Below are 21,066 nucleotides of genomic sequence, written 5' to 3' on the forward strand. Positions count from 1 at the left end.
TCTCGTAATGATATCTTTTAATGAACAAAAATTCTTAATTAAAAATATGTATTTAAAAAATATGCGAAACCAACGTTTTTCTCTGTAACAACACAGGTGATGCCATGGAGAGTGGAAAGCCTGCTCCAGTGCAGGTCGTCCTGGTTCAGAAGGACCAGCACTCCTTCGAGCTGGAAGAGAAAGCCCTGGCCAGCATCCTCCTGCAGGACCACATCCGGGACCTCGACGTGGTGGTGCTCTCGGTGGCTGGTGCCTTCCGAAAGGGCAAGTCCTTCTTTCTGGACTTCATGCTCCGATACTTGTATTTCCAGGTGAGGTAGAATTGTTTCATTTCAAATTAGAAAAATGAGACTTTGTGTTCGTAAGAGCAAAATAAGCATAGAGGTTATTCTTGATGTGTAAAATGTAAGATTTAATGGAAATGTCTTATTCTTTCTGTAGAAAGAAGGTGGCCATTCAAATTGGTTAGGCGATCCAGAAGAACCGTTAACCGGGTTTTCATGGAGGGGGGGCTCTGACCCAGAAACTACTGGGATTCAGATCTGGAATGAAGTTTTCACTGTGGAGAAGCCAGGCGGGAAGAAGGTAAGGAGGAAAAGGGCTTACACGTGAACAGAGACAACAACAAAATGAGAACTTGAATGTGCACTTTGATAATCCAATCAAAAAAGAATGTTTGTCAAAACAATATGTTTATGGTTTAAAAATAATGTATGAATATAGGTTAAAGGGTCAAATAGTAATATGAGGCTTCTAACAAAAAGTAGTAAGTGCAGTTGTAGAGCCTGTCTCAAAGGGGGTAAGTCAGGTGTCTCCTGAACTGGAAGAGGGGATTTGGGGGCCCCGCTATTTCCTAAACAAACTAACTATTCCTTCCAAAGCATGCCTTCGCAGCTGCTTGTTCCTCTCATTTTTGAATCCTGCTAGGACTTAGGGTTCCAAATTCCCCCTTCAGGTTGTTTAGTGTTAGCCTTTTTCTAAATGCTAAGTCATTCAGTATTCTGTGGGCTGGAGTTGGTGCACATGATCTGAGAATACCACTTTGAGTATACATGACTCCCATTCTTCAAAAACTTTTCTTTAGTATTTCCTCTATTTCACCTCATATTTTAGGGGTGTGTGTATGTGTGTGTGTATGTGTGTGTGTGTGTGTGTGTATATATATATATATATATATATATATATATATATATAATTATTTTTTTTTTAAGAGGGGAAGGGAGGGAAGAAAGAGAGGCAGAGAAACATCAGTGTGTGGTTGCCTCTCATGTGCCCCCTACTGGGGACCTGGCCCACAACTCAGGCCTGTGCCCTGACTGGGAATTGAACCAGTGACCCTTTGGTTTGCATTTAGTCCACTGAGCCATACCAGCCAGGCCTATTTTAGCCTCATTTTTTAAGTTGGCAAATAGATGCCATAAATCGCTTTTTTTTATTGAGATAAATTTACATGCCACAAAATTTGTTCTTTAAAACTGTATGACTAAGCGGTTTTTAGTATACTTGTAAAGCTGTTTAGGCATCGCCACTATCTAATTCCAGAACTTTTCACCTCCCCATTAAGAAGCTCAATCCCCATTAGCAGTCACTCCTCATTTCCCTCCTCTCCCACCCCCTGGCCACTACCGATCTTTCAGATTACAGGGGAGAGATCATGGTTTTATATGTGTATTTTTGTTATGTTTGTATGTATTTTATGTGTATCTGGTACTTGCTTTTTTTAGCAACATTTTGTTTTTAATAAAATAATATGTATATACATAGTTTAAATAGTTAGATAATATTGCAATATTGATAATAAAAAGGAGCATCCTTTGCACTGCTTAGTTGCTTTTTCCAGAGGTGGCCACTTACAGTGCTTGCGGCTGTGTCTTCTGCTGTTGGCTTCTAAATTTTTCAAAAAGATTTTATTTATTTTTTTAGAGAGAGGGGAAGGGAAGGAGAAGGAGGGAGAAGAAATAATCTGTATGAGAGAAACATCTATTGGTTTCCTCTAGCACGCCCTCTACTGGGGACCCAGCCTGCAACCCAGGCACACGCCCTGACTGGGAATTGAACCTGTGTGCCTTTGTTTGCAGGCTGGCACTCAATGCACTGATCCACACCAGCCAGGGCTGCTTCTAAACTTAACTCTCTTTCTGGGTGGAAATGGACCATTCGGACCTCTTTGAAGCTTAGCTGGCTTACACGGAGAGCAAGGATGGCCTGGATCCTTCTGCTTTCCTTTGGCATCTTTGGCGTGGGGCTTTTGTAAAGATTAAAATAAATGTTAGTTTTCTTTTATCAATCTACCAGAAAACCCTAGAAATTTGAGGGTTGAATACAACCTTGCACGTAAATGCCCATATGTTTTATTAAACTTAGGATTATACCTAAGTTTAAAATCATTTTTTTTTAAAGTGAGTTAGTATTTTAAATTTCTTTTTAACGACAAAAGACATCTAAATTACTGGCTTGGTGAGCGAGTTAATTTGGCTGTTGCCGTTGGTGGGGCAGTTTTTCCCTCTTTCCCTGTGGCTCTCTGTAGGCCTCTGTTTTGTGTCATTTTACTCGGTCAGAGCAGATAATCCCCAGTGAAGTTCTCCGCTTGGAACTAGGCACCAAAATAATCATGCTTCTGTGACAGAACCTATAATAAGCAGGTGCATAAGCCTCATTTAACCATTACCTGTACTTTCCAATTTCTCCTTCACGTTTTGCCCTTCTCACGCGAACATATTTTTCCCCCTTGTTTTCAAGGTTGCAGTTGTTCTGATGGACACCCAGGGGGCATTTGACAGCCAGTCCACTGTGAAGGACTGTGCTACCATCTTTGCGCTGAGCACCATGACCAGCTCTGTTCAGGTGACACCTCCCGACTGGGAAACAAGTTTGTAGAGAAGATGAGATAAAGAAGTGGCATCTGGTTGTAGTTACTGTTCTGTTATCAGAATTCCTATGGGGACACATGTAAATGTTCTTTTTAAACCACAGATACAGATACAAGTTAACGTCTTACAGGCTCAAGAAGGAGCCTATACTATTTTTCTACTTTGGTTATAAATTTATATAAAATACTCTAAGAAAAGTTTAAAAGTGGAAATTGCAGTTGCATCAAATAGGGAAAGCAGATTTGGTAAGAATTTAAGAAAACTGTATTTTAAACTGTAAAAGAAGATTAGGTTATTTTAATCACGTTTGCATAGTTTTCCAAAGGACAGAAAATATTACTGTTTGAACAGACTTCATATTTTTATATGCAAACTGTTAAATGTACAGAGCTTGTGTTCAGTGCTGTAGGCTTATTTGGGCTTTGTTTGATGTAAGCTAAAATAGTATCAATTTGGACTTTTGTTTTCTAGATTTATAATTTATCCCAGAACATTCAGGAAGATGATCTTCAACAGCTACAGGTATATATTCCTCATTGAAACATTATAATATATCATTTAAAAGTTTTAAGACAGAAAAATAAAAAGCTCACATTAGTTCAAGGTATGTTTTTCTTCAAATGAGTTTGCTGCTTAATTTGGGTTTTTAGAGCTTTTTGGATTTCAGAATTGCAGAGATCATGGGTTTTGTATAATTTTATGTGTGTTTTTGTTTTGTCTTTATATAGTATTTTATGTGTATCAGGTACTTTTTTTAAAACAGCATTTGTTTCAAACAAAACTTACACACACACATAGTTTAAAAGGTTAAATAGTTAAATAGTATTGCAACCTTGGCAACCACCAATCTGTTCTCTACCCATGAGCTTGTTTTATTTTACTTTTTAAAAATATTTAATTTATTTATTTTTAGAGACGGGAGAAGGGAGGGAGAAAGAGAAGGAGAGAAACATCGATGTGTGAGAGATACATCAATAGGTTGCTTTTTGCACATCCCCAACTGGGGGCCTGGTATGCAACCCTGACTCGGCGTGTGCCCTCACTGGGAATGGAACCAGTGACTGTTTGGTTCACAGGCTGGCACTCAATCCACTAAGCCACACCAGCCAGGGCTTATTTTATTTTATTTTACTTTACTTTATTTTATTTTTAGAGAGGAAAGGAGGGAGAAAGAGAGGCAGAGAAACATTGATGGGCCAGGACCAGGGACCAAGCACGCCATCCACACTCGTGCCCTGACCAGGAATCCCACTGGCAGCCTTTCGCTTTGACACCCAACTAACTGAGCCATGTGGTCAGGGCAAGCTTGTTTTGTTTTTTTTTTTTTTATTATTATTTTTTATCCTCCCTGAGGATGAGCTTGTTGATTTTAGAGAGGGAAAGAAAGTGGGAGAGAGGGAGAGAAACATCAGTGTGAGAAGCATTGATCGGTTGTTTTTTGCACATGCCCTGACTGGGGGCCAGACCTGTAGCCCAGGCATGTGCCCTGACCTGGAATTGAACTCACAGCCTTTCGGTTTACTGGACAGTGCTCTAACCAACTGGGCTATGCAGGCCAGAGCCTTTTTTTTTTTTTTAAAGATTCTGCATATAAGTAAGATCATATGGTATTCGTCTTTCTTCATCTGGCTTATTTCGCTTAGCATAATGCCCTCAAGGGCCATCTGTATTGCAAATGGCAAAAGTTGCGTCTTTTATGGCAGGGACATTCCATTGCGTGTGTACACCCATCTTTATCTAAAGTTCATTCACTCATGGACACTTTGGTTGCTGCCATGTCTTGGAAATAATGCAGCAATGAACATGGGGCGCGTGTGTCTTTGAGTCCGCTTTAATTTTCTCTGGGTTAATTTCCGGAAGGGGAGTTGGTGGATCGAAATACTAGTTCTATTTTTAGTTTTTTGAGGAACCTCTAAACTCCACAGCGGCTGCCCCAGTGTGCAGCGGTGTGCAAGGGCGCCCTCCTCTCCACATCCTCCCGGCACTCACCCATTTTCACAGGTGTGAGGTGCTGTCTCCTCGTGGTTTTGGTTGGCGTTTCATTGACGATTGGGGTGTTCGGCACCTTTTTACGTGTTTATTGGCCATGTGTATGTGTCTTCAGTGGGAAAGTATCTATTCAGAGTCTCTGCCCAATTTTAATTGGATTTTTTTTGCTATTGCATTATATGAGTTGCTTATATATTTTGGATATTAACCCTCTACTGATATGTGATTTGCAACTCTTTTCTCCCATTCAGTAGGTTTTTTTTCACTTTGTCAATAGTTTCCTTTGCTGTATAGAAGCTTTTGTTTGACGTGGTCCCATTTATTTATTTTTGCTTTTGTTCCCTTTGTGTTGGCTGTCAGATCCAAAAAGCCATCACCAAGACCTGTCTGTGTCAAGGATGAGTCCTCTGTGTTTTCTCCTAGGGGTTTTATAAAACAGTCAGGTCTCACGGTCAGGTTTCAGTCTGTCCATCGAGTTCATTTCTGGGCGTGGCATACGATAGTAATCTGGTTTTACTCTTTTGCACCTGCCGCCCAGTTTTCCCGATACCGTTTAAGATCGAGGAGACTGTCCTTTCCCCATCGTATGTTCATGTCGTCTTTGTTGTAAATGGACCGTAGAGCGAGCACGTGTTGTCCTGGGCTCTGTGTTCAGTTCCCCTCTCTGCTGTCTGTGCCAATACCATGCCTTTTTTTTTTTTTGGCTTTATAATATAGTTTGAAATCAGGGCCTGGCAATTTCTTCTCAGTTCTTTTCTCATTTGGATCCCATTTAATCTTTTATTTGTTGATTCTGCCTTTAATTCTGCGCCTTCTCCAGTGGCTTCCTGAGAAAGATTAGGAAGGATGCATAGGAGATAACTTGTTTGAGGTCTTACAAGTGTGGCAGTGTTTTAATTTTGTCTTAGAATCGTAGGATGGAGATAGTTTTCTTTTAGAACTGAAGCCCTTGCTTTATCACCCTCCAGCTCCCAGTGGTGAAGTCCCACACCAGCGGATTCCTGAGCTTTTGTCTCTGACCTCCGTTTCTCTTTAAAGCTTTCAAGGTCTTATTCTTGGCTTGAATTTTCATGATAATGTACCTTAGTGTGGGCTTTTTTGTAAATTCATATCCTCAGATAAGATGTTCAGATTGTTGCAACCAAGAAATAACAATAGGGTGATGCTATTAAAAAGCAACATTCAGATCACGAAAAAGAGCAGCTGGAAATTAAAACTATGGTAGCAAAAATGGAAAATTCTGCAGAGGAGGAGTTAGAAGATGAATGGGAGCAAATCTCCCTGGCCAATTAAATAAAAGACAAAGAGTAGAAATGGGGAGGGGGAAAGGCAGTGGAGCAGAGAGAGGAGGAGAGAGATCCGAGGGGCTGTGGGGCGGGGGGTGGGGGGTGGAGGATGGGAACAGTAGGCAAAGAACGGAAAAGTTGGTGACCAATTCAGGTGAGATTAACATGTTAATAATAGGTATTTTAATAAAAGAAAGAAGGTGGAAAAAAAGAAATTATGAAAGGAATGATATAAGATGATATTCCAAAATAGAAGGACATGAGTTTTTGTCTTTTCTGCTGAAGCTTTTTTCAAAGGTCTGGTGGTTCTCGGCCGTCTGTATTTAACAGGGAGCCGCTAAAAACATGACAGGGAGCTTTGGTAGGAGTTGAGCCTTGGGTATTGTTTTGGATCACAGAGAGGTGTTTGGGGAAGGTGACTTAGCTATTTTGTTTCAACCTCTAAATGTCTGTGTTTGCGGACTGTTGTTCTTGGGCTGCCCCACTCCCTGGAGAAGAATTCTTTAAACTCCTGCCGGGGTTGGTCAGGGGAGAAGCTTGCTGAGGCTCCAGCAGGGTGTGAGGGCCACGGGTTTCTCTGCTCAGCATGTTTGTAGACTTTGACTTAAGAACGCATTTCCAGTAAGGAAATTGGACATCCGCACAGATGTCTAGGGGAAGAACAGTGCCGGCAGGAAGAGAGGTCCGAGTCCCTGCAGCAGCAGGTCTGAGGAACAGCCAGGCGGGGCCAAGTCCCACTGTCAGGACTGGCTTTTAGAACGATTGGGGTTGGAGGGTTTGAGCAGAGGCAGGATGTGCTCTAACTGACCTTACTGATAACAGTCGTAGTGGCTGCCACACTGTGAATGGGGCAGGGAGGGGCAGGGAGACCAGTTAGGAAGCTACTGCAGTATTCGAAGCTGCGTGGAACATGTGAATGGTTGGATTCCGGAGTTGCTAATGAATGGGGATGTGGGATATGAGGCAGATTGAAGATTATTTTACGGTTCATGGCTCCTGTGGGTTTCTGAAATTAGAACTTTTGTTTCATATAGGTAGTAGTGAAGTCTGTTAAATGACTATTTTGATATAGAATAGCTACAGAAATATTTTAAGTAATTTTGCCTAATAAACTGTAACTTTTTTTTAAAGCTCTTCACAGAATATGGTCGTTTGGCAATGGATGAAATTTTCCAAAAACCCTTTCAGGTACAGTGTTAATTATAAATGTCATTTGTATCTTTATTTTAGTTCAGAGATTAGCAAACTACAGCTCACAGGCCAGATGTGGCCAGCTGCCTATTTTTATATGACCTATGAATTAGGAATTGTTTTTACGTTTTTAAATGGTTGAAAGAAAGCAAAAGCAGAATAGTATTTTATGATGTATCAGTTACCTGAAACGTGAACGTCAGCGTCTGGAGCGGGGGGGTGTTAGAGCAGAGCGGTCCAGTCCGTGGCTGCTTCATGCTGCAGCTGCAGCTGCCTGGGGTGCCTCTCTGTCCACGTGTGGAGGAGGCTCACTGACCGTTTCAGCCCATCGTTTCACGAGGGGGAAATGCGCGGTAAGCGCAGTGAGTTGGAGGAGCTTTAGATGTGGTGGTCTTCTCTTCTGCCGTTGAAAACTGCCGCGGGTCTGTGACGAGCTCTCCTGTGCTTCACTGCGCCCCCATGCTTGCCTTTAGTGGATGCGGTTACCAGGCTTCCGAGACGCACGGGACAGACCGGTCCTTCAGCACATTTTTTTGTCTCTTTCGAAGAAGCTGGCATTGTGCAGACAAGTGTGTCCATTGTTATTTTGAAAGTGGACTTATGCAGCATCATAATATGTCCTGCTCTTTTCCTGATTAGACACTGATGTTTTTGGTTCGAGACTGGAGTTTCCCTTATGAATACAACTATGGACTACAGGGAGGAATGTCATTTTTGGAAAAGCGTCTACAGGTAAGTAGAAGTATAACAGGAATCACGTAAAAGCAGTGATAACGTTCTCACTTGCCTTATCTCTTGTATTTCAAGCGGATTATGGGACATTATGCTAAGTGTGTTAAGTACTTATACATATTAACACACACTCATATTCCTGTTTCAGATTAAAGACCCTAGCCATGCAGTGCACAGGGTTGTAGAGAAGAGCTCTGTGCAGGAGCCCGAGCTGCGGGTGCGATTTCCACTGCACATTTCACACCAGATGCTGTGTGCGACTTTAGAATGTCACACTCAGAACTTGAGTCCGTTGTTCTTATTCAGGATTCCTATTTGTTTTCGGATGAATATAAACAGGCTTAGTTTGCATTTTTTCCAAAGTGAAAACATAGGAGTCCTTTGTCAGTTATTACTACCTGGTTAGATCCTACCTCATGCCCACAAACCTGTTATTCTTCCTAAGTATTGTGCAATACTCTTTTTAAAAGAAACTCTTTATCACCTATTCTTCAGTAGCTATAGGAGCTAAGCCACGGTCAGTCAAATTTATGCATTCATTGCTTCTTAGGATTCTGTGTTTGCTCATTGGAAAAAATACAGGCCCCGTGTCCCATCAGAGTGGGGAAGTCTTGCCTTTGTCCTCGTTCCCTTCACTAGCAGTTAGTTCCTAGTGAGGAGAAACAAACGGTCTTTTGTGACGTGTCGGTCTCCGTCGGCAGGTGAAGGAGCACCAGCACGAAGAAATCCAGAACGTCCGGAACCACATCCACTCCTGCTTCTCCAGCGTCTCCTGCTTCCTGCTGCCGCACCCCGGGCTGCAGGTGGCCACGAGCCCTGAGTTTGACGGGAAGTTGAAAGGTGTGTTACAAATGGTGTTTCAAACGTGCGATGTGATCTTTGGAATTAAATAATGACCAGACAATACCACTTAAGAATCTAGTGAATGCTTAAGCAAAACCGTGTGTTTTCTTAGAAAGAGCAGTAGCGTCTGGTAGTCCGGTTCAGTCCCCGCCTGCCTCACTGTGGCTGCAGAGTCAGCTCGCCTTCGTTTCTCTGTGTGGCGCGACGGTCGTGCTGTCCGTTGGTGCTCCTGCCGAGAGACGTGTTATGGTTATTGGTCTGTCAAAGGTAAAAGTGCTCAGTGAAGGAAGACGAACATTGGCCAGCTGATATTTATCAAGTAAAATGAGCTTCCCAAAGAAAGACGGCCCGGTGCAAGGCACGGCTGTTGTTTTCGCCTTAATTGTGATGGTAACAAAACCTGAGCCTCATGGCTGCTGGGACGTGCCGACGAGACGGTAGTTCACAGAGCCCGGGGTTGGGACTGATGGGTGCCACCGTCTTGTTTTTGTTCCTTATGCATGAGACCTTGAGTCACTGAATGGCTAGCCCTCAGTTTACCCATGTGTTAGACTTGGCACTTTTTAAACAAAAATATTTCATTTATTTATTTTTAGACAGGGGAAGGGAAGGAGTGAGAGAGAAACATTAATATGTGGTTGCCTCTTGCTCACCCCCTACTGGGGACCTGGCCTCCAACCCAGGCATGTGCCCTGACTGGGAATTGAACTGGCAAACCTTTGGTTCACAGGGCTGTGCTCAATCTGTTGAACTACACCAGCCAGGGCTAGACTAAGCACTTTTCTTTATAAACTTATCTGAGCTTCTGAGGTTCCCAGTGAAAATGATAGTAGTTGCCATTTGTAGATGCCCAGTCGTGCTTCCAACTGTCTTAGTCTGTTTGGGCTGCTATAACAAAATGCAGTAGCTCATAAACGACAGAAATTTAGTCCTTGTCTCCCTGAAGGCTAGAAGTCCAAGATCAGTGTGCCAGCATGCTGGGGGCCAGCTTAGTGTAGGAGTTAACTTGGCCGAGACTCAAGTCACCCATTGCAGTGGATAGTCTCAAAGGAGCCACGAGCCACAGCTGCACACGCACTGAGCTCACTGCTCTGGGTCAGCTCATGCCTCCTGCCACCCGCTCACCCCCTTGCAGCTGCCTCCCGGTTTGGCAGGACCCCGGTAGGAAGAAGGCCCCTTCAGGTTCTCTGGTCTGGAGCGCTGCCCCAAGCAGAAGCGCCAAGGTGCTCTTTCTCACCAGTTTTGAAAACAGTAAACATCTCTGGGGTGTTGAGAGTAGTAAACATGCCTTCTCAATACATTGGTGGGTATAAAGTGATACAGTCTGTTACAAAAACAATTCGGCAATATATAAAAGTCTAAAAGGGAAGGGGGATATTTTAAATGTTAATTGTGATTATCTGATGGGCAGCTTTAGAGATTTTTAAAAATAGTTTTGAATGTTTTCCAGGAGTCTACATTGTCATTTTAATATTGAGTCATCCTTCTTAGGGGGTCATATAATCTAAGGAAGTAAAGGAATCCGAAGTGTTTCACTGAGATTTTTATGGTGATATTTGTCACTGGAACCATTTGGAAGCCACCGTCGCTGTGGTCGCCGCTCCCCACACCGCTTGTGCACACGGGCCTGCCACAGAAAGGCGCCCAAACTGTCGTGTGCACGTCTCGGTTTTGTGATTCAGGGCCGTGGCGTATCCATGGTTCCTCACTTGCTGCGGGTTCCTGCCGCTCTCTTTTCAGATGAGAGTTGGAGTTAGTGGGAAACCTAGGAAGGTGCTGGACTACGTGGGTCGGATTCCTCTGTCTTGGTAGTTGACCAGCTGGTTCCCACCTTGAGGAAAGCCCTCGAGTTTCCTGGCTCTCCTGAGCCCTCTGTGGGAACCTCGTGGGAACCGCAGAGAAGCTGCCACCTTCAGGGACCGCAGGCTTTTCCCTTCGGGGTGGTCCAGAGGGCCCCTCTGGGGAGAGGACAGGAAATAGTATCATGAAATACTGGTGGTTCTGCTGCGTCTGACATTAACAGATGGCCAAAAAGACGAAGAAAGGAGTGGATGAATAGTGGTTTCTAATACATTTTAGGGGAGCATGAGGCTGTGGCAAGGGCCTGCCCTGAGAGAACTCGAGGGGTTGATCACTAATTTTTTGAAGGCCTTGTTAATGGAATTCATTGAAAAGTTAAATTTCTTGAGAGGCTAGGGAGACTTGCACCCCCCAGAGTGACAACCAGGGTAAGGGCATCCTGCACATCCTTTTCTGAGCAGGGAGGACCTAGTGCTGCAGACGGGAAGCAGGTAATGCAGGTGCGGGAGAGCAGAGGTCCATGTGTGCCGGGCACAGCCCGGGAGCGTCCGGGACCCCCCCCCCAACACACACACTCTGAACGAGTGTGCGCGGAAACACCTGGACAGACCTGCGAGTGTGTGATGCTCACCCTGGTTGAAGGGTCTGTTTGGCTTATTTTTTCCTTCTTCATGGTCCTGTAAACAGATATCGCCGGCGAATTCAAAGAGCAGTTACAGGTACTGATTCCATATATATTAAACCCCGCGAATTTAATGGAAAAGGAGATCAATGGCTCAAAAGTCACCTGCCGAGGGCTGTTGGAGTATTTTAAGGTAATTATGGGTTTTAATTATTAAAATGTTTGACTTTTGGTAAAACCGATCTAGGTCGTAAACCAACTTGAATTTCAGTATTTCGAAGCTTAGGGGAAAGTTTCCTGGGGGGAATGGTGAGAGGCATTTTCAGACTCCCGTGTTCTTCCCAGAACAGGCCACAGGGTGGCAGTATTGGTCTGAGAATCAAATGGGTGTTCTTAGCACTCTTCGAGGAGTGGTTACTGTGGCTAAAGAAAGCTTGTTCCTCAGGCAAGACGGTGTGCGCAGGAGGTGGTTAGGAAGCTGCTGTGAGTAGGAGACGGCACCTACGTGTGCCACGGCCCCCTCGAGGCGGACGGTCACTCTGCCCACAGGTAGTGGAGGCCAGCGTGCATGGGGCGCCTGGTGGGAACCGTAGCCGTGGTCGGCTTGCGCTGCTCGAGAACATTTCCGTTCACTGAAACGCTAACCTGCACGCGGAGGTGTGTGGTGGTTTTTGCTAATTCCTAGGTGTTGATCTAGGTCTCTAGGCAAATACAGTTGTTTGGTTTCTCCTTCTGCGAATTAAGAGCATGATTAATGATGACAGTGGCATTTTTGGTAACTGTTTTTCTGTTTACATTTTAAGGCATACATTAAAATTTACCAAGGAGAAGATCTGCCTCACCCCAAGTCCATGCTTCAGGTATGCAGCTCCGGGACCTGGGCGATGCCTTTGGTTGCGCGAGTCCACGTGGGCCCAGAGCAGCGCCCTTCAGAGGGCGGCGGGGGGGCTCTGCCTCCCCGTCCCGCGGAGCCCCGTGCCTCGTCAGCGGGCTGCCTTCCGTTTTCTCGTCTGTGTTGGTGGTGGGTCGGCGTACACAGAACGGCCCCTCCCCGCCTGGTCTCCCCACCAAACAGACCGTGAGAACCGTTTGGTTCCGCCCGGGTCAGGGTCACGTGAGCCTGGTGCTTCTCTGTGCTCTGCGTCTGCTGGGGGAGGGCGTGCCCTGCGTGTGGACTGGGTGTCTGTTTACTACGGACTCAGCGGGTTTTGTATTTCCAGTTAGGTTTACTTTCAACGTTTGGTATTTTCAAAGTGTCATTTGGTTAAAACACGATTTCTGGCTTTCATGTGCTGAACGTGAAGTCACTGAGTGCCATACACTTGTTCCTTTGGTAGAAAAACATGTCCACTCAGGACGCTAGAGCTTAGGATTGATGCTGTAAAGACAGTTTGTTTCCCCTTTTTGACTTGCGGCTTTTTTAACATTTAAAATTGAAGCAAAGGGCTCTGGCTGGTGTGGCTCAGTAGACTGGGCACCGGCCTGTGAACTAAATGGTCGCCAGTTCGACTCCCAGTCAGGGCACAGGCCTGGGTTGTGGGCCAGGTCCCCCAGTAGGGGGTGTGTGAGAGGCAACCACACATTGATGTTTCCCTCTGTTTCTCCCTCCCTTCTCTCTCTAAAAATAAATAAAATATTAAAAAATTTTGAAACAAAGGAATTTTCATATGTATAGTTTATGATAAAGATTCTTATGTGTGAGAACATTTTTGGCAGAAAAGGTGTGTTTTATTTCATAAATTGGGCTGTATGGAAAGCTAAAAAAATTAGCAGGATAATAAAAAAGGAAGAATGGTGAATAAGGTGAGAGAAGAATGTTAAAAGAGGAAGGACTTTCACCTCATGCTTTCCTTTCTTAAAAGGCCACCGCCGAAGCCAACAATTTAGCAGCTGCAGCCTCTGCCAAGGACATTTATTACAACAACATGGAAGAGGTATGGTGGGTGTACATCTTAGTCTAAAACATCTATAACCTGACTTCAAAAGCCCCAACTTGACCCCGTGTACGCAGGTCACCCTGGTAATCAGGGCCTTGTACCTGGTGGTGTCTCCAGCCGAGGCCCTGCTGCCTGCTGTGGGCCCCGCCCAGCAACACGCCCCTGGGATTCAGATGTCCTTTCAGAGGCAGTGAACCTAGACCGTGTTGGTCTTGGTTATCATTTTTAGTTAATTTTTAAGATCTTAATATATTCTAGCTCTGGAATTAAACTCTTTTAAAAAAAGAGAAGAAAGTGGTTAAACTTCTTTAAAAAGTATTCTAAACTTTTCAGTGTTTTACTTTTTAAATTGTTTTTGGTCCCTGTGTTTGAAGGGATCTTCAACACCCTGCGTCTTTATTTTTTTTAGGTGTGTGGCGGGGAGAAGCCATATTTGTCTCCAGACATTCTAGAGGAGAAGCACGGTGAATTCAGACAGCTTGCTCTGGACCATTTTAAGAAGACCAAGAAGATGGGAGGGAAGGAGTTCAGCCTCCGCTACCAGCAGGAGCTGGAGGAGGAAATCAGGGAACTGTACGAGAACTTCTGCAAGCACAATGGCAGCAAGAACATCTTCAGCACCTTCCGCACCCCCGCCGTGCTATTCACGGGCATCGTGGCTTTGTACGTGGCCTCGGGCCTCACCGGCTTCGTCGGGCTGGAGGTTGTGGCCCAGCTGTTCAACTGCATGGTGGGACTGCTGTTGATCGCGCTCCTCACCTGGGGCTACATCAGGTACTCTGGTCAGTACCGGGAGCTGGGCGGCGCCATCGATTCTGGAGCAGCGTTTGTGCTAGAGCAGGTGAGTGGTGCCGGCCGCAGCCTCAGGGTGACAGTGGACAGGCATCTGTGTTTCTACTATTTGTGCTTGTAAAATATCTCCATCGGAAGAGCTTCCTAGTGAGAGAAGGCATGAGAAACGTTCCCTCGCTATTTTTTTCTGATAAGCATGTTTCATTGTCCTTCTTAGGATATTAATATTTAATTTTGATGTTTTGTTTTCATGCCTAATGATTACCTTTCAATGCAAAAGTGTCCCAGCTCAGACACACTGTGTTCCTCCCGGAAACTTCGGACCGGGTGCTCTTCAGATGCAACCCCTGCACGGCTCCTCCTCCTGCCCCGGGCTAATCTGTTTTACTGAAAACCAGAAGCTTTGAAAAACAGGAACTTAACAGAACTTTTTGTTTTGAATCCTAGTAATGAATGGCATTTCTTTCACTTAAAATTTTCTAAAAAGCCAGTGGCTTTTGACATTCGCGTGATGTCTAGGTTTGTAGATCCTTGCGACTCTGATGGTTTCTTTTTCTGACAGCATGAACAGATGAGTTAAAAGCTCGTGGTGAGTGAAGCCCAGAGAGGTGCCTGCTGCATCCCAATAACAGGGCAGAGGCTCAGCTGACTCTCTTGGGAGGCAGCTTCTGTCACAGGGTCCCCCCATCTTCATTTCCCTATTTTCTATAACATAATGATGATACAGACTGAAATTTTTGCAAGTTTATCTCCAAGGACTTGCTCTCTTGATGCTGGGCTGTACTTTCTCAACTTATATGTTGGATCATGGACTTTTGCAGGCCACTTCTCACATTGGCAATTCCACTCAGGCTGCTGTGAGGGATGCGGTTGCCGGAAGACACCTCACGGATAAAAAAGCTCAGTAGCATCTTAGCAAGAGGATTCGACACTCAGCGGACCGGCCCCTGCTGATTTCTGGGTTTCTGCCGCAGCCACAGGTGCAGGCCCGGAGGGATGCGGGTCTGGGACCAGCCAGGAGGAGCCGGAGCGTGGCGCCAATAAATGAACGGTCCTCTCCTGTGGTTTCAAATTCTTGAACTCACTTCCGTTTCTGATGGAAGCATTTCTTTTCCTTTCTGGTGGCACAGATCCAAGCCTGTGTCTGTTTTCTTACTGCTCTCTGCTTTGTGCACTTTATGGGGGAAAGCTAAAGGAAAAAATGGACATGCAGTTCTAAGCCCTTTCTGTGCCGCTTTAGTGCCTTTGAAAATGGAATCCGCGCTTCTGTGGGCTTGACGGGGAGGGACGGAGGGGCGGACGGGGCAGCCTCAGGAGTGGTCCAGGTGCCGGTGAAACTTGTCCTTTCTTTTGTATCTGGTCTATTGAGAAGGATTCCTTTTTGAAAAGTTTACAGAACTTGCAAAACCTTCAGAACTAAAGACTGAAAATGATGTCGTTACACCTTTAAAATCTCATAATATTAGACTCCTTTTTGCCACATCGCGTGGGAAAATCATCCCATTAAATCTACCATTCACTGACATTTCCCTGACAAGCTGTCAGTTTTGTTGGAACATCTTTTTTTTTGCCTTTATTTCTATCTCTTCTAGAGCAAACATGCCTTGAAAAGTCAGAGAGGCTCATAACAAAAGGAATGAGCTTGATGATATGAGGAAAAAGCTAGTGTTTCAATGAACCACGTGACCTCTTGTAGTCACTTGAACTTGTGCCTTGGCCAGACTCACCGTAGGTCTACATTCTTCTATGTATTATGCGCGGTTCACACGTCTGTCAGTTGGAAGGTTTTGTTTTCGAGGATACTGTGTAAGGTCGAAACTTGATTGCAAATTTGAGGAGAGACATTTCCGAATGCCACGCCCTGTTTCACATGACTTAGCAGTAAATTAGGTCTTTATCCAGAATGTTCATTTGCATTTTCCTGTGCACTGGTGATTTTAATAACGGGGCTAAAACTGTCCATTTTGTTTTTAGTGAGTCTTTCTTTGTTTAACTTGACTTGACCTGTCTGCCGGCTTGAAAATGGCTCTGGCTTAGTAAGGACCAAAGCCCTGTCCAAATAAGGACACTGTCTAGAAGTAGCTGAGAATTCTTTTGTTAACCTTGATTGTGTGATAAAAATTTATCTGTTAGTTGCCTTTTTCTTTGATTTATAATGGTGAAATATTGTGGGTTTTAAAACTTCTAAAATTTGCCTGCACGTATTTATATAAACAGTCAGGTGTGTGAGCCTTAATTCTGAAGATAATTTAATTTTCGTGGGAGGGAGGGAGGAATACTTATGCAAAATCCAAGTAAATTCTGTGTATGTGAAGTATGAATGGAAGGAAGGTGGGAAAAAGAAGGTTTCTTCTAGCATGTGCTCTGTTAAATAATTTTTTGACTACTTTAACAGTTTACCATGCAAGTATTTTTATAAGTCCTGAATTAATTCCAAGCATTTTATATTTTTTCATATTTGCATACCATCTTGCCCTGAAGTTCTTGCTATTTTATTCACTTGTCGTTAAATTTTTGAAAAATTCCTATTTGTTCTAAAAACTGTTTACCTGCATATTAATGATGCTTAGCTTTGACTGTTAATCGAAAACTTACTTTTGAAAATTTAGTGGATTTCAGGTGGCCTCTCATATTCCTGGAGGTTCACGCTTAGTAGCTAAAAGCTTTACCTATGTTAATTAAAAACAAACCTGCAAAGTCTGTCGAGTTGAAGTGGAAAACATCAGTGTGGTGGACGGTGTTTTGCTAGCACTGAAGTGCTGATAGTGGGTTTAATAAACCTGTGTTTCCGTGGTTTACTTTTTGCTTAAAAAAACCTTACAGATGCTGAGATACTTCACTTTGAATGCATTTTATAAGTATTTATAGATTTCAAAATAATTGTCTAGATTGGTCCTACTTTTAATGGTAAGAAAAGGATGATGTGTCGAAAATATTTTAATACTAAAATAATAGGTTTTTTTTAAGTAAAAAACACAATAATGTGAGATTCAATGACATCTTAGGATTTATTTACTCTTCAAATTCACCATTTCTGTTTTGATCTTAAAGGAATAATTTGATTTAATGATGCCAGGAAGCCTTAATTTTTTTGGTCTTTATTAACCATTCTGTCTCTGAAATGTGTTTATAAGGTTTTCTCAGTGAGGATTCTTCTGAGTTTTCTTTGGCCTCTTTCCTAACAGCGAACCCATAATTTTATATTGTCTTTTTCGGTGTGAGATGCATTCTCATCATCGTTGGCCTAAAACAGTCCTGGGGAGGCTTATAACCTGGTGGAAGAGAATGGCTTTTACCCCTTCCCCTCCCTTAGTCTTTAGTTTGTGGGTCGGGGATGTCACTGGGGGTTCAGACTGTTCGCTGAGTGTGATGCTCTGTCTGCCGCTCCGGCGGCCCCTCCACGCGGCCTTTTCCACTGCGCGTCCCTGACGGCGAGCGGACGCTCCTGTTAGCACGTGAAAGGAGGCTTCCAACATTCTCTAGTGAAAACCCATTTCAGGAGAGGTTACACGTTTTTTTAAAAATACTTACAATTAGCTTAGAGTAAAAATGATAGAATGAGCATGTTGATTCTTTCACTGAGAGACCTTCCCAGATCGGTGTGTGGACAAAAGGAGGGCGACTGCCCGTGGTCACGCTGGCGGCGCGGACGCGGCCCTTGTTTCCGCGGCCCTCGTGTCCACGGCCCTTGGAGCAACTGGCGGCTCCGGGCACGTCCGTGTCTGACGCGTGCTGTGCGTTTGCTGACGCTGCCTGTGAATATTGTTTTTGCTTTACCTGTTACCACTTCTTTTGCACAAAGTAAACTGCTTTGGGCAGACGGCCGAGCTGCCTGGCGTTGGCAGCGCGCTGCTTCGCAGTCACGCCACTGACAGTCGGCGGCAGCGGTAGTGCCCCGGCCTGGGCCGCGGGGTGTGCGCACAAGTTTGTGAGAATTGTGGAGAAACCCAGTGAACTGATCTAAGTTCGGGCAGAAGCGAGAAAAGGTTTTAGATGTTTCCCAGAGGGTTTTTTTTTTTTTTTTTTTTGTAAATAACTTACATGGACCCTGGCTAGTATGTCTCAGTGGATTGAGTGCTGGCCTGTGAACCAAAGGGTCACTGGTTCAATTCCCACTTAGGGCACATGTCTGGATTGCAGGCCAGGTTCCCAGTGGGGGCATGCGAGAGGCAACCACACATTGATGTTTCTCTCCCGCTCTTCCTCCCTCCCTTCCACTCTCTATAAATAAGTAAATAAATAAATATTTTTAAAAATATATATAATTTACATGAAGTCTTCATGATACGTTTATTTTTAATCCCATAGAACTGTTGAAATTCAGATAGGCCTGCATCGTCCTGGCTTACATTTAGATCCCATCGAGATTTTAGCCAAGGGAAAGGGCATAATGAAGTTGAAGTTCAGTTACGAGAGTGCAGTCTGTCTGTGTAAGTGGTTTTTTAAATGGCACTAAGGACCCCACTGTCAAAAACCACTTGTGATTGGAGAGTTTTCTCATGTTCAGTCACACTGAAGCTGTGTTTTGGGGAGTAGTCCTTTTGTACCTTGGGGTGCATAAGACCGACCTGGGATTCTGGTTTTAAAGAGTTCAAATTCCCAGCTTCCTACTGAGCGAGGGGTTGCCCTCGTTGGTCTGGGCCGTGTCCCCGGAGTCCCCACTTCCATACACAGTATTGCAGGTGGTGCAGAGACCCCCCCGTGTGGTGGGAAAGTGCAGTTCGGTGCGGTCTGCAGGCCACTGGAGGCTCTTACGTGCGGTTCAGGTGAGGTGTCTGCCAGGCGCGCCCCCAGGGTTTGCTCCGTGCAGGGTGGCGGTAAAGGCGCCTGCAGTCGAGAGCATTCGCCGAACCCCTTAAAGCTGTTTTTCAAAGTTGGGATGTCATAGTGCCTTCTCTGAAAAATGAATGTACAAATATTCTGTTTACTAGCAGGTATAATTAGGATTAAACAAAACTATTTTGAAAGTTGTGTTTCTTTTTTAAAAAACGAAATTCAGCACTGTGACTTGACTCTCTGAGTCATGCACAGAAAACCTTAAGCCATAAATAAGAATAGTGAACAGAAAGGAAGGAGAGGATTATAACTTGGAAAGTTAGCGACAAAGGTAACCCACATTAGGAACTTTCAAAACAGATCTAGGGGCAGAAGCATTTGAAAAAATTTTTATGTTCCAGAACTAAAATTTGAAAGTAGTGTTATTAAGACCAAGGGGAGGTTGACTTTGATCCCCAAAGCTTTCCAATTTGGATGAATAAACGCGTCATGGACTAAAGCCCTAAAGGAGTTAATGATGATCTTGAACATACACTATTTTTCTTCTCGGATTTAAAAAAAAATAATTTGCCCTGGCCAGGTGGCTGAGTTGGCTAGAGCATCATCCTGATACGCCAAGGTTGCAGGTTCGATCCCCGGTCAGGGCACATATAAGAATCAGCCAGTGAATGTATAAAGAAGTGGAACAACAAACTGATGTCTCTGTCTTCCTCTCTCTCTAGAATCAATAAATTTTTTAAAATGACCTGTGAAAAACACTTTGTCCTATACCCTTTAAAATGGCTTTAAAATTTGATACACTTAAGAAGTGCGATAGGATGCGATTATGCTATTAGTACATTAAAAGCATGTTTCTGTTTCTTAGTTATAAGGTCATTTAATGGAATAAAGATCACAGCATCATGTCCGTGTGTGTGTGTGTAATTTTTTCCTTTAATGTGGGAAGATCCGTGGAACAGGTGTGGGCTTAGCAAAGCAAATAGGAGATCCAAGAGGAGGCCAACTGGTCAAGCGCAGCGGCGGTGAGGTCTGGGTCGGCTTCCTCGTGCCGGCGTGGGCTGCCGGTGCTGGTGGTCCTTCCAGTCAAACGCAAGTTGTATGTGCAGCAGGTAACATGCAGCTTCTGAGGACCTTCGAATTTGCCACACTGCCCTGTGGTTGTCCCACCTGGGTCCAGCTGGTTAAATGGTTTCTCTTTGGGTTGGGGTGAGGTGCGGCTCCTGAAAGCTTTCCCTTTCGTTGGCCTCCTTGGAGGCTGTGGGGAGGTTGCACAGAGCTGCTCATGTATTGACTCATCACTGGATGGACCCTACAGTAACAAAGGCTTCTCCCCAGTTGGAAACACCCTGGGCAGTAGCTGCCATCCTTCCACCCATCCTTCCCGGCGGTCCTGCGTCAGGTGCCGTGCTGGCGTGACACAGCGTGGTTTAGCGGGGAAGGGGCAGACCTCCAAGCTGCTGCGATTTGCAGAGTGTGGTGAAAACTTGGCGCTCCTGGGAGAGTGCTGATGCATCGCTGTGAGCCCGGAGAAGGAAAGACGGGGGGGGGGAGTGGCCTTGCACGGATGGATGGGGAGAGGTCAAGTGAACTGGCTCGTTTTTTGCCACATTGGCATTCTTGCCTTTCGTTGCCATATATCAGTTTGCCAAGAAGAAATCCCAACTCAATTTAAATTTTTAAAAAGATTGTGTTTATTTTTAGAGAGAGGGGAAGGGAAGGAGAAAGGGAGGGAGAGAAACACTGATGTGCAAGAGATACAGCAATGGGTTGCCTCTCACACACTCCCAGTTGCGGGCTGGCCCCCAACCCAGGCATGTGCCATGACTGGGAATCGAACCACCGACCTTCTGGTTCGCAGGCTGGTACTCGATTCACTGAGCCACACCAGCCAGAGGCAACTGAAATTTTTAAAGAAGAAATGGTAATTGGGAAAATGTTTCTTGTAACTCTATGTCTAGGAGTAAAACCTACAAAAGGCATGGGGAGGAATCATGTCAACAGGCTGTGTTTCAGAGTCTGCAGTGGTGGAATTATCTGTTCCGACAGTGAGATTTCCTTGTGCCGCAGGGAGGAGCAGGGGCAGATGGTTCCACGCTTACATCATCCCACTTCTGTGTCCCCAGAGGAAAGACACTGTTTGCTGACCCACCTCCTATTTAAAAACCTGGGTGTGTGCATAGCTTCATCCCAGAGAACGCTTCTTCCTCTTCCGACTGCTCTGGCCTTGG

At 44.6% G+C, this 21,066-nt stretch overlaps 1 protein-coding gene across 2 annotated transcripts in view; it reads left to right on the plus strand.

The window, feature by feature from the left end:
- Positions 1-19,743, plus strand: part of ATL3 (atlastin GTPase 3) — a 32,925-nt gene extending 13,182 nt beyond the window's left edge. For both annotated transcript variants that reach the window (XM_037140221.2, XM_037140220.2), the window contains exons 2-13: positions 97-311; positions 442-585; positions 2,740-2,844; positions 3,342-3,392; positions 7,277-7,333; positions 7,976-8,068; positions 8,770-8,908; positions 11,399-11,526; positions 12,137-12,193; positions 13,196-13,267; positions 13,680-14,111; positions 14,884-19,743. In XM_037140221.2, the coding sequence (XP_036996116.1) occupies positions 105-311; positions 442-585; positions 2,740-2,844; positions 3,342-3,392; positions 7,277-7,333; positions 7,976-8,068; positions 8,770-8,908; positions 11,399-11,526; positions 12,137-12,193; positions 13,196-13,267; positions 13,680-14,111; positions 14,884-14,970 (1,572 nt within the window). In that variant the 5' untranslated portion in view covers positions 97-104 and the 3' untranslated portion in view covers positions 14,971-19,743. The remainder of the gene's footprint in view (positions 1-96; positions 312-441; positions 586-2,739; positions 2,845-3,341; positions 3,393-7,276; positions 7,334-7,975; positions 8,069-8,769; positions 8,909-11,398; positions 11,527-12,136; positions 12,194-13,195; positions 13,268-13,679; positions 14,112-14,883) is intronic.
- Positions 19,744-21,066: the final 1,323 nt, after the last annotated feature.

Source organism: Artibeus jamaicensis, unplaced genomic scaffold, assembly GCF_021234435.1.
Source record: "Artibeus jamaicensis isolate MK-2021 breed Jamaican fruit bat unplaced genomic scaffold, CSHL_Jam_final scaffold_614, whole genome shotgun sequence".
Classification (NCBI taxonomy): domain Eukaryota; kingdom Metazoa; phylum Chordata; class Mammalia; order Chiroptera; family Phyllostomidae; genus Artibeus; species Artibeus jamaicensis.